The sequence below is a fragment of the Mesocricetus auratus genome, unplaced genomic scaffold (genome assembly GCF_017639785.1).
Source record: "Mesocricetus auratus isolate SY011 unplaced genomic scaffold, BCM_Maur_2.0 Super-Scaffold_2245, whole genome shotgun sequence".
Classification (NCBI taxonomy): Eukaryota; Metazoa; Chordata; class Mammalia; order Rodentia; family Cricetidae; genus Mesocricetus; species Mesocricetus auratus.
The window spans coordinates 46,703,638-46,721,249 of NW_024429180.1; the positions used below are offsets into that span (position 1 = coordinate 46,703,638).

The window sequence follows — 17,612 nt, forward strand, 5'->3', positions numbered from 1 at the left end:
GTAGAGAGACTAACTCTGGCAGAGACAGGATCTGAGACAATGATGGGCAGTCCTTCGCAGGACTGCTTAGCTATCTCTTGCTTTCTGAATCTCTTCATCCCTCATTGAGTAAATCCTCCTTTATTGCTTTCACTATTAATTTGGGCTCTTTCAGTTGATTTATTGAGGATGAGTGGCTGACTGGTTTGCTAGGCACAGATTGTATGCGACCATAAACCTGGTGACATTAACTGGGTACTTTGGAAAGAAGAAATGAAGGGGGCCAGATGAAGGAACCTGTGCATCATGGCAGCAGAGGTAAAAAGTGTTTTGAAAGTCAGAAACATTCACAGGAAACAGTAGAGAATTCTGAAGAATAGTGTTGGAGGAAGATCACAGGTTTAGGCCCTTCCCAACCTATGGAGTAGGTTCAAGGTCAGCCTGGGCAACCTAAGACCCTCTCTCAAAAGGACAGTTAGGTGGCATAATGCTTGCCCAGCATTGTAAGACCCTAGATTGAATCCTTAGTTTCATAATAATGAAAACAAACAAAAACTGAAGCAAGCAAGGCCATTTCTAGTGTGTTGCAGATTATCAGGGACAGCTACAGCTGTGATATGATGTATCCATCTCTGTCAGTTAGCAAGGCAGGGCCCTGCAGGCCCACTCTAGAGACAACAATGAGGTGCATGGTGACAAGGATGACTCAAGCTCATAACCTAGTGTATAGGAGAAACAAAGATGGAAACTGAAGTGTTTGGGTTATGAAAGGTACTCTTTTCACCACTTGGATGAAATTGGTAGAAGCATTTATGGATTTGGATCAGATGCCTTTGGCTTGAACTGTCACATTTCTTGTTAGCTGTGTGGCTTTTGACATGTCACTGAGTATCAGTATCCTTCAAAAAAGACTATTCCTACCTTTACCATCATTGTGAAGAGCCCATTTATATCAAATGAACAAAAGCAGGAAGCTTAACAGCAGGCATACAGTAGGTAGGTGCTCAACACATGAGGTGTAACAACCTGGAAAAGACCATTTTCTCTGTTTGTAATCATCTCTATACTTTCTTCATTTTTTTTGGAAACAAGGTATCATGTAGCTCAGGCTGGCCTTATTATCTGTAGGCATCCCCCACCCTCTAGCCTCCACCTCCTCAGTGCTGGGGTTATAGGCATGTCCCTATGAAGCCCTGGCTTAAACATGAAATGATGAATGAGGTGACTCTGGCCTACTTAATGATGCTCCATGTCCTTGATTAACTATGGTTCCTGTGAAAGAATGTGTGTGTGTGTGTTTGTGCATGTATGGTAATGTACCTGCGCGTGTGTACACCTGCAGGCATGCCTCTATCTTTTGATGGCATCACTAAGACACAGAGCATCTCTCTTCTGTGTACGATGACGGCAAACTGACTCGTGACCTTGAAGCTGAAGAAGTGAGTTCTGGCTTTGTGATGTGGCTGAATCCAGAGGTCCAGGCTTTTACTTTCCAACTGTCCTCAGCTTGGAGATCTGGAAGGTTTTGACCAATTCCTTTTAGCAAACACAGCCATTGACTCACTGTTTTTAGTATACTTTATTTGCAATTAATCATTCATTCTTCAAATATTTTAGAATAGATTAAAATCAGTACATAAAATAAATCTTCACTGTATTTGTTACATATGGCACAGAATAACAACACTTTATAAATACGTTTCATCAGTGCACAAAATGGGGGAAGAACCCTTTTGCTAAAAGCAGCCCAGTCACAATTTGAGTGGGCTATGGTAGCATTTTCCAAAACTGACCATGAGATGGCGATGTGGCCAAGTAGATTATGTAAGCTCTAACTGAGTTTTCCTTAACTATGGCATTGAATCCCTTAAGTCTAGAAGAATCTATCATCTAACTTAAAGAAGACTGAAGTTAGTCACTCTTTTAATAGTATTGGCTAGAAACGAATCCTTTCAACATGGATCAATAAATCATTAGATGGTCTTTTTCCCCCTACCGGGGAGAGGAGTGTATCTGAATAGCCACAGAGGTCAGGAAGTACCCAGCCTAAAAAGAGGCCTGAAGTTACCATTCAATTTAAGATTAGTACACGGAACACAGGCTATTGTTTTCAACACCCTGATCAACCTGTGTTAAAATCTTTCCACATAATTAAAGCAACTTCCAGTTTATTTAAAGGGTATGTCTGTTACACAGTAATCTCCTTTGGCAGTCATGGAAGGTCAAAGGAATATTAGAACATGAATTCACATTTAGACAAACATGATTCAAACATGCACATGTGTGTGTTTTCACCGACTTGCTCCTCTTTCATATAAATATATAAATATTGAATAAAGTGCATGGGAACATGTCTGTACATATATACAGGTACACGTTTTCTTATATACACTTCAGTGGATACTTACAGAGAGAAAAACCACATACACACTGGTTATACATGTATAGTCAAAAGACATCTGCCAGGCAGTATTTATGGTCATTCTGATGGATTAAGATCTCAGATTAGAATTGATAGGTTTTTCCTTAATGCATATTGACATGTGTACAGTGTTAAACTAAGGCAACACACATTAGAGCAGACTTCCTAACACTTCTGTTTTTATCAGTCATTATGGTCTAAGCATTGAGGACTAGCTCTTTTCAAATATAATCTCAGTACAAGTGACATACTAAAATTCTATGTCTGAAGCAATGACCACCATTCAAAGCGACTGTAAGAAAAACTCGGGAAAACATTAGTGCATTTCCAACCTACATAATGAAGCTTTCTACATTCTTTAATGCCAAACTTGTAAATTTCCCAACGGCTTACAGCAAAACACGTTTATAGTCAATATAAAACTTCCAGTGTTTTACCCTGTACCTATTGAATGTTCCAACAGTAATGTGCAATTTACTCTTGTACACCACAGTGTCAAAGCGGAGTAACAGTGGCCGACTTTGTTAGTGATCATTTCTACCAAACATTATGGTAACTGATGTTTGCCTTTTAATTGGGAGCTAGTATCTGTCAGAGTAAAATGAATGGAGTTTTAGAGGGTAGGGACAAAAAATACTGCTTTAAACCTTGATTATCATGAGTTGGATTCAGTCTGAGGTGCTTATTTCTATACATAAATTGAAATCCTTGATTCAACTGACATTTTCTCATTTTCTTGCCTGCTTGGCAAATGAGAAAAACTGGAAAAAAATTTCAAGAGTAAATACAAACTCTTTTCTGAGTCAGGTAAGAAAGCAATTGAACTGATTGGTTTTCAAAATAAATCTGTTCATGCTTTTTGACAATGGCCAATTAAGTTGTCATTTTTAAGTGGAAAGATCTTATAAATTTATTTTTATATACTTAATAACTAAGGAACTGCTCCACTCATAAGATACAGTACATAGATCACTGTGGAACCAAGCTAACCCATTTTAATAAATAATATAAATACATTAATATGAAAGTATCAATTTTCAAAAAGTCTATATTTATTTATTTTCTTTTTGGGGCAGGGTTACATGCAGTCCACACCGACTTGATAGAAAGCTGAGAATGACTTTGAATTCCTGATTCACCTGCATTTCCCAAGGGCTAGGATAACAGGCATGCACCTCCTTACCCTGGGGATCCAAGCTAGTGCTTCCCCAATGCTCACAGTGCTGGGAACCCTGCATGGTAGAGGAACACTCCTATCAATGGACTTATATCCCCAGCCCTTTGAAAACATCAGTTTTACCTGATTAAGTGTCAATAGGAAAGCCACTTGACTTTTTTTTTCTTCCAGAAACAGCCTAAGAAACTACTGCTAACAGCGAGAAACCTGAGTTTATTGTTTAGCTGTGTCAGTCAAATCAATGTACTGGTCGCCGCTCAAAGGGCGCATGCGCAATGCAGTTGGTCCCATAGTGAGTGACCAAACACCTCCAGGATGCTGTTTCTTTGAAGCGAGTTCTAGAACTGTATTTTGAAAAGCAAAATTATCCTTTGATAGTTTACAGAGAGGAAAATATATGAAACAAGATCACATTGCAAATTCAGGTAAAGCCCAAGAAGTTGAAGAGAAAGCAGCACGTTATTGAATAACATTTAAAATCCTTCCACATCTGAGAATTAAATGACAGATGCAGCAAATGCCAGTGATCTTGTGAACATTTCAAAATGGCATCTATGAAAAGGCAAGAATGAAAAATATTGTCAAGTATTTCAATTAATTATATTAGCAATACAAATTTCATAATACTATTTTTTTATTTTCAAAATATGTGTCATGGTAAATTTTAAATGCTTTTTTTAAAAGAGGCTATTCATTATGTTCAGTATTTCTAGCTACTTTTATATACAATAATAGGTCACCAAGTCACTCCCATGCCACCCATCAACAACATGGCAGCAAGGTTTCCATTTGAATAATAGAAATTAATTAGATTGATTTTTATGCCTCATTATAATTGTACAATAAAGTACAATGATCTTAAAGTGCTCACTGACAATGTTAAAAGGACAATGATAAAACCACAACACTCTGCTCAAATGCTGTCACGACATTGTCCAAGTGCACATTTTGTGACACACATTTTGTCTTCATACACAGAGTACAATGAGGCATATAGATACTATTGAGTCACCGGAGTAGTCTAATTTGTCCCAGACTCCTGATCCCCACCCCCACACACTAGGGCTAAAAACTGGTTCAAGTGCCATTGTCATAGCAACCAGTCCATCACACGCAGCTAACCTTTTCATTCATGGTGTTGATACTGTCTGTACAAGTCTCGTCGGACTGTTGTTTTCCTAGTGTAACCATAGAGCAGTCATTACCTGCCGGCTCAGAATCTTCCTTAGAGTTCTTATTTTGTCCCGCCTGGAGCTGACCAGACTTGTAGGCCAACGCCGGTATAGTGTTCACTAAAATTAACTGCAGTGGCTTTCTGTTTTCCTTGTACTGACACTGAATGTACCGCGAGAAGGCAGACCTGTAAGTCTTGTTGAACAGTGTATAGACCAGTGGATTGACAGCTGAGGAGAGGTATCCAATCCAGACAAACACATTGAGCAGGGCTCCGATGATATCTTCGTTGCAGGACTCTTTGCAGATGACGGCCATGATGTTGGTGATGAAGAATGGGCACCACATCACGACAAACAGAAAGAACACGATGCCCAGCACCTTGCACGCTTTTTGCTCATTGCTGATGGATTGCATCGTCCTCCTGCCTGTGTAGGAGCCTGGCTCCCTGTGGATGGACCGCTGGAAGAGCTTTTCGGACGACAGAGAGCTCTGAGGCAGGAAGCTGAAGGAGGCTAATTTGGCCCGGGTACTGAGGTCACTCACGCACAGGGTGGCTTCTTTCTGAAGTGACTTGATAGTGAGGAAGTAGGTGATAACCATGATGGTTAAGGGGATGAAAAACGCCACAAAAGAACCTATGAGGACAAAATTGTCATCGGCGAGCAGGCAGCTCCCCTCCTTAAAGACCTTCGAGTCATCCTGCAATCCAAAGACTGGGATCGGCATGGATATACCTGGAATGGAAGTAGAGGGAGACACGTGATCAAGGAATTGAGTACATGAAGGTGAGAGTATCCCTACAAAATGCTGGCTGGTCAAAGAATTTATACCAACTTATTTTAAGGTTTAATATGTTACTGCCATGAGAGTTGGGCTAATTCTTACTCTATAGTTTTCTGATGATATTTTGATTATTAACTGGAGAGAAAATACACAGAGGCAAAATGAAGCAAATAAAAATGACCACTAACTCTACCATCCAGAGATCAACAGACAGACTGCCCTAGACAATGTCATGTTGTTTGTTTTAAGCACGTATCACACGCATGCATGTGCTCATGTACTGGGAAACAGAAAAAGCTTCTACTTTATCTACAATTTTCTAACTTTCCATTTCACATTATATTATCAGCATATCTTCCTTTGTAATGCTACAAGCCTAATATAGTTCCTTTTTAGCAAATTCAAAAAATATAAAAAAGTAACAATTAAGAAACGAAATAGCATTTATTGTCACTACCAAGGACATAGGTTACATTTCTTTTGCTTGCACAGTACTTAAATGCAGTTTTAGATCTTCCTTTCTTAATTAATATTCATTATAAAACTGAATTGCAATCAGGGTTCACTCCTCATTATGTCATGTTCTCTGCCACAAAGGCAGAGTCAGGAGGATGGAAAAGGAGAAGAAAGAACTACACAACTCAGTTCAAGTTTGCTTCTTTCACCGAAGGATAGACAGAGACCTTGTTTCCTTCCTACACTTTTCCTGTATTTTCAGTTTCCCAAGCTGCACGATGGAGGGCCCTGGTGGTGCTTTCAGAGACTCTGTAGGCAGCCCAAGATGCGGCTCTCAGGCCAGCTCATCTCAGTCAGGGGCCACTGTTTAACCCCTGCCTTGCTATCCGTCAGGAAGAAAGTTTCCTTGGAGGATGTGTGCTACAAACATTGCAGCAGCAACGACAAAACAAGAGAAAAGCAACCCAACTCCGTATGATCAGAAATGAGTTTGGCTCTCCCCAAACACAGGTGTGACTGTCCTAAATCCTGCCTTTGGGAGGGAACTTAGAGTTCACTGGAACTTAGAGTGATATTTCACAAGAACTTCTGTCTGTCTCTCCTCTCTGTGTGAGCTTGCCCACCATCTTGTCCCAAATGGGAACCTAAAGCTGGCATTTTCCTCAATCACTTCTCCACCTTATGTTTTGAGGCAGGGTCTCTCACTGAACCAGAGCTTGCCATTTCAGCCAGACTGGATGGCCAGTGAATCCCCTGAGCTATCTGTCTCCATCATGCTAGTCTGGAGGGCCAGTAAGCCCTTGATCTGTCTGTCTCCATCCCGTCCTTTCCTCTGGCTGCCATGCCCAAATTTTTAATTTGGTTTGTCGAGACAGGGTTTCTCTGTATTGTTTTGGAGGCTGTCCTGGAACTGGCTCTGTAGACCAGCCTGGCCTTGAACTCACAGAGATCCACCTGCCTCTGCCTCCTGAGTGCCGGGATTAAAGGCGTGGGCCACCACCATCCTGGCTTCCATGCCCAAATTTTTGCTTGAGTGCTTAGGATCCAAACTTGGGTCCTCATGCTTGCCTGGCATGCACTTTGCCCCATGAACTGTTTTCTTAGCCTGATAAAACTCTTTTTGAGTGCCATTTGCCTATAACCCCACAGGCTCTAATGATGATGTTTGTCACTTGTCTGTGCAAGGTCATACCAGGTTTTTTGTTTGTTTGTTTTGTTCACATTCCAAAAACAAAACAAAACAAACAAACAAAAAACCTGGTATTTTTTGTGGTAAATGACTCTTCATGTGTGTGTCCCTGCCACACTGTTGAGGACTCTGAGTCAAGAGTTGTGGCTGTAGTGGAACCCTCCTCTGAGAGAGACCTTCTGATCCCTCACCAAATTTTAGAACACTAACCATAAAAGATAACGTATGATTTCTAAGACAGCTTTCTTTTTCTGCCGATATTTGAACTCATATCTGTGAGAGCTGTTTCTTGTACTCATCTAGTCTCATTATATAGACGCCCTGTTTACTGCTTAGAATGGATACACTGGACATCCATTTCAGATGGATGTAGATTTGAGTCTTGGCTATGACTCTGGGCTCCTGGTGTGATGTTCATTTCTTCTGTAATACGAGGCTGGTGCCAACATGCCTTCATGAATGGAATGAGAATAGGATGGATCAAATGTGCAGAGCATCAGGATGGTGCATGGCCCAAAGGAGATGGGATAACAAATGAAAAGCAGGTGGCAATAGTTTTCCTGGTGTAATTTTTCAGAAAAAAGATATATTTTGTTTTAATCTATTTTGTTTAATTTTTCTATGCTAGCTTTTACATAACAGAGTTCATAAACCAAAAGAAGCAAAACAGTGTTCTGGCTGCTTACTATTGGCTACGTAACAATGATGTAATTATTAGCTTTTGCCAGGGTCGTGTGAGGTCTCAATCAATTTTAATTTGGTATGGCTAGCACTGTTGATTACTTTTCTAATGTGATGGATGGTAGCCATTACTATTAGTCATGATGCACATAAACAGAATATCAACTGTCCAAAAAAGGTATGTGATTTTGTTGTTAAACTCTTGGGTGTTCATTTTCTTGATTAGTACAAGGAAAGTCCTGCCTTTTGACCTATTACTTATTACCTGATAATTTGTAATGAGTGATCATTTTCAGTGAAACAGAATGTAGGACAGCCTAAAGCACCCAACTCCTCAATCATTTGGAATTTGTTACTGTGTCTTGGGTTGGCAAGACACACAAACTATCCACCCTCTGTGGGATGTTTTGATTTATGCAGTCCTGGAAGGAAAGGGTGATGGAACCACCCACATGGACTCAAATATTGTCTCTTTAAAATGTCTGAGATAAAGAACTGATTCTGGAAGGTATGGTAGGAGGTCATAGGCAGGATTGTTTTGTGCTTGGAGAGGACACCTTGATTTGGATGGGGGACAATCTTTAAATGGTTCATTTCTCTGCATGAGCTACAAAACTATCCTGATTTTTGCTGTATACCATTTGTTAGTAGTGTTTCTTCCTGAAACACCATGGTCAGCAAGTGTTATAAAATGCTAGTTGGAAAGTGAAAGCTGTACTATAGAAAGAAGGGAAGAATTTTTTGTCAAAGAACTAAGGCATGTAGATGGGCTTTGTGTGCACAATAGGGAGTGCTGAAGCATGCTCCCACCAAGAGAAATGAAGAACGCTGGCTGATAGTCAAGAGTATGGTCACAGTCATTTCAAGTGCATTAATTTTCTGGCTGCTTTGTCTGATAATAGTGGCTTTTGGAGACCTGACATCTCCTCTCACTTGGAATTTCTGCATATTAAGCATTTTGCTTTATGAACAAACAGTCAGTAGCTTGAACTGTGTGACTCTGCATTTTGTTTAATAAGTTTTTTCCCCCTGAGAAGTAGAAAACAGCAATCGAAATTCACTAAAGGCATGGGATCTTCTGTGCATATTTTTTTATTCCTCTGCATTAGCATTCAGACAGTGAAGTGAATGGGAAACACGGACACTAAGAACACAAAGGATTTGGAGGGTGTTCTCTTTGAGCTCGGCTCTCTGCTTGCTTTGCAAATAAAGGTTGCATCTCTAGTTAGCATCTTGCGGAGGGCTAAAGGATCTTTAGTGAACTGTGACAGATGGGCTTTTCCTTTTAATTCTACACGCTAATGATTTAGGATCTTGAAACCACTCCTGGTTCTTTTGTGGCAACTACTTTTCTTTAGATGTAAGAAGTTTTAGTACTAGGTAGCAAGGGTCTCATGGGACACTGAGAGTTGGGGGAGGCTTTTGGTGTACAGAGAACCTAGATGATGGGAACAGATATTTCAGGAGCCCGAGGAAAGTTTTGAGTCTTGCATTTTTGTTTCCCCCAGATTGTCACCTTTCTTTGGACACTTGACTTTTTTTTAGTTATAAGAGAGGATTTACTAGCAGTTTGACAGAAAGCACCATAAGCTAATGCAACAGAATAATCTTCAGGCTGCAGGTGAAAGGAAATTGATTCTCTGTGGGGAGACTGGAAATGGCACTCACCAACCTGCCAGCTCCAATACATGGCAACATTTCAAGATATTTTACACACATGCACTCACTCCACCTTGACTTTTTAACAGATTGGATAAACATTACCCAGACTACATAAGGATTGATAAGAATTTCACCATAAGGAGATGAAAATTGGCCCTAGCTAGCTTATGCAACTTACATAAATTTAAGGACATAATTAAGACTTCTACCAGTCTTTTAATTTTTATATGATATTTAAAAAACTGATTTTATGGTAGTTATAAAATCTAAAGTCTCCAATAATCCTAAAATCCTCTGACTGGCACAGATAGAAATTTATATATAATCTATGAGAAAGATAGAACTTTCATCAGATTATCTGAAAACATAGCAACCAACACTATTAGTTACCTTTAAATTTCTCAGATGTTGCATGGACAGCAATACACTTACACACACACATGCACGCATTTATACCTACTAGTATACCTCCTAACATGCACATACACACACATATTACACATACACTTATAATACAAACACACATACACACCCTTCTTCAACAATTCTCTGAACTTTGAATCTTCTTTCTGAACCTCAAAATAAGTCTCCTGGTGAGACATTACATTTTTGAGGCTAGAAATTAGAAGGGCAACATATTCTTACTAGGTCTCTGCCACATGTAGCAGTTGTACTCAGCTTTGGCTGTACATTAGAATCACCCAGGAAGCTTTTAAAAATTATGGTGCCTGGGCCTCATTCCAGACTGATTTACAGAGTTTGAGAATTATGAATGCCCATGCTCTGCCTTGACTTTGAAGCAAAAGCCACACCAGTGACCTCTGAGAGCTAAGTGGTGTGCAATGCAGAGGCTGGCTGCCTGGTTGGTCCATCTTAGATTCTTGGCTCCTGGCTCTGTTGTCCCTCTCTGTTGTGTAGTGAAGGGACTGTGCTTGAAACTCTGTAATGATCTCCTGCAGAAGGTAGGTAGAATTCTGACTTGGAGATGCAGATTGCTGGCTGCAAGTACAGCTCCCATCCATATGCTTCTTCTTTCAGGGATGTGTTATTTACATTGACCATTTTTGCCTCTTGAAAATATAAGTATCTGAATCATATCAAATAATTGAAATCATTAAAGCTTATTATTAAAAACTCATTTATTAATATCATGGGGTGGGCACATAGGCCACATCATATGTGTGTGGTCAGAGGATAATTCTGTGGAGTTGGTTCTCCCCTCCCACTATCAGTTCTGAGGACCGAAATCAGGTCTCAGGCTTAGGCAGCAAGCACCTGCTGAGCCATCTCACTGTCCCTGAAACGAATTATTATAACCTTGCTTTGTTGCCGAAACCACAAGTAAGAAGGAACTTTGGGTGATGGCTATGTAAATTAACTTGGTTTAATTATCCTATATCATATACATGTACCAAAACTCATATTATATCTCATATATGTATACAGTTATGATTGTCTAGCAAACAATAATAATAAAACTCAAATATACTGTTTCTTTTTTCATAAGCATATAGTGGTGAATGTTACCCACCATTACCAAGTGTTCTTTTCTCAGCTGAATATTTAGCAATATGCTCATAAATAATGATTTATTTAGGCAAAGGTCATACCTGGTCCATATTATTGAATCCCAACTTTTATTATAGTTTTCCTGAATTTTTACTGGGGACAGATTTCCTGATTAAGTTTTGCATGGAATACATCTCATTTTGGTAGCTCCAGTATTCAAGATATGTGTAGAAAGAGCCATGGCTCATCTGTAATCAGACTGGTGACTATCCTAGTTGTCATCAGAGAGCCTTCATCGATTAAAGGATCCACAGCCAAGCCCTGGGAAGAGCTCTGGGAGTCCAAGAGATTGTATGAGCCAGGAGGGTCAAGGTCATGATGAGGGAACCTACAGAGATAGCTGACCTGAGCTCATAGGAATTCATGGACTCTGGACAAACAGTTTAGGTAGCCTGCATAGGACCAACCTAAGTCCTCTGCATGTGTGTGACAGTCATGTAGCTTAGTCTATTTGCAAGACTCCTAGCAGTGAGATCAGAAGCTGTCCTTGGCACTTGGCTGGGTTTTGGGAGCCTACTCCCCATGCTGGATTACCTTGCCTGGCCTTGGTGTACGGGGAGGGGTTCCATCCTGCCCCAACTTGATGTGCCATGCTTTGTTCACCCTCATGGGAAGCCTGGCCCTTTCTGAACAGAGATGGAGGTGGAGTGGATGGGGAAGAGGGGAAGGGAGGGAATAGGAGGAGAGAAGGGAGGGGAAACTGTAGTCAACATATAAAACAAATGAAAAAATGTTAATAAAATAAATAAATTAAAAAAGAGAGTGCTGGTGTCTGGAAAGGGTGTGGTAACTATGTGTTCACACAACCCAGGTCTAATAGAAGTCAAATCTGCCTGTAGGTTAGCACACTGGATTAACCATACTACAGTGTAGAGAACCCACAGCCTACCTAATGCTCAAGCACTTACCAATCACTCATCTTACCCTAGAAGGCCTTAGTTTGGTCTTCGTGTAATTCACAATTTTTATATTTCCACCTAATCCTGTAGCCTTCCCTCTCTGACTCTTCCTAATCATGTCTGGAGCTATTTAGCTACATAGTGACTTGAGATGTTCCTAAGACCTGCCTCCTATCACATGTATCTCCCCCTAATGACTTGGTTGATATAATGCAGTGCCCTTTTACTAGTAAGACATGTTTCTTTTTGTGTACCTAGAATGCATTGGAGGACTGGTTTTAACCCAGATTCATTTGGCATTGGATAGAGGTGGGTCCATGTGGACCTTGGCTGTCATGAAAGAGAAGCCACAGGGAATAGCTTAGGGGTGCTAGTCTGATAGTAACATGACAAATATATCCTTATATTCTTAAAAGTCTAGCATCAAGGGGCACTGTAAATAGTAACCAGAGTAAAGAGACTCACATCTCATTTGTCCTCTGGCCCAATTCTGATGCTATCTACTTTTCCAGATGCTTCATGAATGACCTTTCATGGTTCTAGGATTTCTGATAAGCAAGGACTTGGGTAGGACAGTGGGTTGGGCATCTGGAGGTGGGGAACCTGTTTTATGGCTACATTTACTTAGAAAGCAGACTTTTTATTTTGTATTATTGCCTCATATGGTATTGGGCTGCAGATGGGGACTGTATTCCAAACTGCCTCCTATTCCTTTCAAGACATTTCCCAAGGCATATCCCTTGTGAAAACTTCTCAAAATCATTTCTCTCTCTCCAATGCGTTCTCTCTCCTAACTCTGTATTCATCACTGATCCATAATCATTTACATGACGCTTCCAACACCTTAGCATTCTTTTTCTTTAGAGGTTCCACTTCACAAAGGGATGGTGATCTCATTAGCAGCAGAGATGCTTTTTCTTAAAAACTTATTATAAGTTCAGACCTCAGATAAATGCTGGCAGGATTAGGGAGCAAGCTTGAGAAGGGAGAAGGTATGGGTTGGGAATCATAACACATTTTATAGACACATCTTGGAATCACTGCATAATTTCACAGTGTTTCTCAGTTTTGCTTGGGAAACACAGTAATGGGGTTTTAATTAGTTATAAAAGGCAGAAGAAATCAAAATGGACACTTATGTGAGACACAAGAGCTACCCACAGGATGAGGCAGCACAGAGCAGACTACTTGTACAGCTAAAATCACAGGAGGTGGTGGGGATGGGTGACCACGGCACCACGAGGAAATCAAGGATCTCAGTTCAATTCCTGGGCTGGGATCTGGCCTGTTATTTTCCTTAAAGCTGTTTCTAAGATAAATTGATTGTTGAGAAACTAGAGAATTGTATAGAGGGGAAAGACAGGATTTAAAAGCCTGAAGTTTATCTCCCAACTGTTCATCAGTAGGTGAGTGACCTTAGGCTGTGGAATTTTAATGATTCCACTTGTAAGGAAAGGTGTGTGTGTGTGTGTGTGTGTGTGTGTGCGTGTGAGTGTGTGTGTGAGAGAGAGAGAGAGAGAGATCCACCCTGATCTTCATGTGGGACTATAATGAGGAAATAGTGATACATTGGTTCAGAAATATTTTATAAACTTCTAAGATTTATTTTTTAAAAAAGCAATTACAACTCACTCATGCGGGGTGGGATTCTGTAGTAATACAAAGGGCATATGAGAAGCATTGGGAAGCCTGGGATCTTATGGGGAAATTTAAATGTGCCTACATGATTTATTAAGGAGGCAGTACAGGAGGAAATGAGATCAAGAGGCATAGTAGAAGACGTGGTTAGCAAGGCTGAATAATGGCAGAGTGTGACACCCATGGTGAGTTCACATTTCTGGGGGAGAGTCATGTAGAGGACAGATACTGAGCTGGCCCTGTGGCTGAATAACATCTGGGTGGAGTTCGGGACCAAAGGCAGGATCCAGAAGGGGTCTGTGTACACCCTAACTGAGGAACACCTGGCCTTGTGCATCCAAGGAGATAAGCACCTGGCCATGTGTATTTTGTGTGCCTGACCTCACCGTGGGCTAAGGCAGTCTCCAGTTTACTGTGCAATTTCAGGCTCAGAACAAGCACACATATTTCCTTTGTTTTGTTCTGTTTTCTTTTGTGTGCTGGAGTCAAACCCAAGGCCCTATCTATGCTCTTCAAGGACATCCACACTGAGCTACAAACTAAGTTCCACACCGATGTCTTACTTCTTATTATAGACACTGAGTAGGCCCTACATCTGGGTCAGCAGTCAGTTTTGGCCGTTTATACATCAATCAAATGTTTAATTGACTCTCCTCTGAATGAGGTACTTAGGAATGCAAGAAGAAGGGGATTTGATATAAACAGTTGCTTTATACCAAGACCTTCTATGGTCATCAGTCCCAAGGAAGACTGGGAGAGAGTGAGAGGGAGGGAAAACAAGCGAAACCAGGGTTACACCAGCACCATATTGCCAAACACATGATGCATCCAGGGAAATCTGCATCTTGAACTCTGTTGCTGCTATCGAAGGGTACTATAATGTATACTTGCAGCTCTGGGACGTTCAGCCTCAAGACTTGCTTACCATTAAAAATCATTAAAAAGTCCAGAAAGCTTTTTGTTTGGGGGGAGTTTTAAGTATCTATTGGTTTCAGAAATTCAAAAGAGCACTTTAAAGGCAATCGTTAATTGATTCATTTAATAATAAAATATTATATGTAGACATGAGTAGCATATTTTAAACAAAAAGGTCCTCGTATTTCCCCCAAAGAATGTGAATGGCACTGTTTTGTGAGTGAAAATCCCTTTACCGTCAGGTCTCATAGAAGATGGTGGATTCACATGGTGCCACCTGCTTCTGCCTTTGTATTGTCACAGGTCCTTGTAACTGGAAACTGCACCCTGCTCTTATAAGAGGATGAAAGGGAAGATGGAAATGCCTTCTTGAAGGTATCATTGACCCCTTTGGTCTTCCTGGGAGTGACCCTGGAATTCCCAAAGACCTACAGAGCACCACCAGCGTAAGGGAGAAAAGCAATTAGCTGGCATCAGAAAAGCCCAGTTTGGATCCCCTCTTGTTTGAAACAAACCTTTTCATTTCTCTAAGTTTCCTCTGTAATGTGAGGATTGCTCAGTAATGTCCCTTAAAAGGATTGTCATCAGGATTAGAAATGAGACTTGCTGTACCATTAGTGGCGATTGTGGCAGCATCTAACAGCCGGTAAAGAGAAGAATGCTCCCTTAATGTTTAGAGTTCTTCATTCTGTCTGAAATCCCTGTTGTAGCCCAAACCTCCAGGCACCCTTGTTTGGTTCTAACAAAATGCTACCATCCTTACAACTTTGAAGATGCATGCATGGCTTAACTCCTCTGCTACAAACATCTCTATTAACATCAAACCACTCACCTCCCAAGATAGGGATCCTGCAGAGCAAGTCTGTGTCCTAGGATGGCTTGTAACAGAGTTGTTGAACATGACCTCTGGGGTGGGAACATCCACCAACACTGAATAATGGGTGCAAATGCAAAAAATGACATAAGGAAACACAGGAGGACTCAGATTCACAGAGTGAGGATAAAAGAGATGTCCTCTGTGGCTTTCATCTCTGGGCCTTCAGATAGATGGGATTTCAGATAGGTGGCATTAGGGCTCATGGGAATTAGTATGAGTGACTCTCTTCCTACAAAGTCTTCAATGAAAGGTCTGGGTTGCCTTCTTTGTTAGACAAGGTCTTTGTACTTAATAAATGGTAGCTGATGCTGGCTAACGTTGCAGAAACCAATACTGAGCACATTGAGAGATGTGGGAGAGGGCTGGGCTCCAGGATAAAATCTCAGAAGTGAAACTGCACTGCAGATGCAAGGGATAGGTGAAGAACATTCAGTCATCTTTGCCTACTTGGTGCTCAGGAGACTGTAGAAGTGTCCCTTCTGTACGGACCTTAAGAGCTCAGTCTCTGGAAACAGGCGCTTTAGATAGTGAACCAATACCTGGTAACAAGTGCCTCAGGCATGTGAACCAACACCTGATAACTGCTTCATCTTGTTTGCTCTTTTCATTCCTTCCAAAGTCAAAGTTTGACTAGATCATTCGTACTGACTCTAAGGGTCCTAGGGAAAGTTGGGATTTGACTTCTGAGAAGCTTTGAAGTTCTTAAGAACCTCTTATAAATATTGAAGTCATGGTGAGAACAAGCATAGCTCTAGAGTACAGTGGCTGGCACCCACATTACTCAATATAAAGTAGGATATGCAGTTGTAGAATATTATTTTAATTCGGTAAAGATGTGTCACATTTGTTTATGCTGTGGAATATTACTTTAACTGTGTAAAGGTGCTTTGCATTTGTCTATGTTGCATTTGTTTAATGATGAAAGAGTGTGTTGTATTTGTTTATGCTGCATTTGTTTAATTATGTAAAGATGTGTTGCTGTTTCACCTTGCCTGCCTAAGGCACCTGATTGGTCTAACAAAAAGCTGAACGGTCAATAGCTAGGCAGGAGAGAGACAGGTGGGGCTGGTGGGTAGAGAGAATAAATATGAGGAGAAATCTAGGCTTGAGAGAGAAGAGAAGAACAAGGGAGAAAGACAGGGACATGCCCGGGGCCAGAAGCCAAGCAGCTGCCAGCCAGACACAAGAATCAATGAAAGTAAGATGTATAGAAGGAGCCGGGCGGTGGTGGTGCACGCCTTTAATCCCAGCACTCGGGAGGCAGAGGCAGGCGGATCTCTGTGAGTTCGAGGCTGGGCTGGCCCGACAGCCTTGAAAACAATACAGAGAAACCCTGTCTCGTAAAAACCAAAAAAAAAAAGATGTATAGAAGGAAAGAAGGGTAGGAAGTCCTGAGTCAAATGCCAATGAAGAGAAACAGGTTAATTTAAGTTAAAAGAGCTAGCAGGAAATGAGCCCAAGCTAGGTTGAACATTCATAGCTAATAAGAAGTGTCCTTGTCATGATTTGGTTGGTGACCTAAAAACAAACAAACAAAACCTTGTACAATATGCAACTTCTGTAATGGCTTATTTCAGAGGTGCTGATGCTAAAATTTCATTTCCCCCCTATTTCCTACTTCTCTTGGATTTTGTTCTCCTTTTCAGTGATCTTTGCAGTTAGCATTGGGTCAAGTATTTAATACTTAAAAACATAGGACTAGCAAGATGGCACCGTTGGTAAAGTGCCTACCACATAAAATCAAGGACTTGAGTTAAGAGCTTCATATACACCAGGCATAGTAGCATACATATATAACCCAGAACTCCAAGGTGGGCCAGAGATGGGAAGATCCTAGGTTCTCGTTGGCCAGCCAGCCCAGATTAATCAATGGGGTCCAGGTTCAGCGAGAGACTCTGGCAGAACTGGGGAGATGGCTTAGTGGGTAGGAGCATTTTCTAAAGACCTCAGTTCAAATCCCCAGCCCCCACCTGAAAAGCAGGGCTTGGTCACACATGGTTGTAATGCTGGCACACTATTGAGGATGGAGACAAGAGGATTGCTGGGGCTTTCTAGACACCAGCCTAGTTTCAGGCTCAGTAAAAGACCTTGTCTCAAAAGAGTAAAGGGGACAGTGACAAAGCAAGAATTACAGCACCTGCATTCATACGTGCACACACATGAATACACACACACACACACACACACAC

At 41.0% G+C, this 17,612-nt stretch overlaps 1 protein-coding gene across 2 annotated transcripts in view; it reads right to left on the reverse strand.

The window, feature by feature from the left end:
• Positions 1–1,543: 1,543 nt before the first annotated feature.
• Htr2a (5-hydroxytryptamine receptor 2A) overlaps positions 1,544–17,612 on the reverse strand; it is a 64,808-nt gene continuing 48,739 nt past the window's right edge. The window contains exon 4 of one of the 2 annotated variants that reach the window (XM_040745887.1): positions 1,544–5,488. In XM_040745887.1, the coding sequence (XP_040601821.1) occupies positions 4,686–5,488 (803 nt within the window). In that variant the 3' untranslated portion in view covers positions 1,544–4,685. 2 annotated transcript variants of the gene reach the window in all.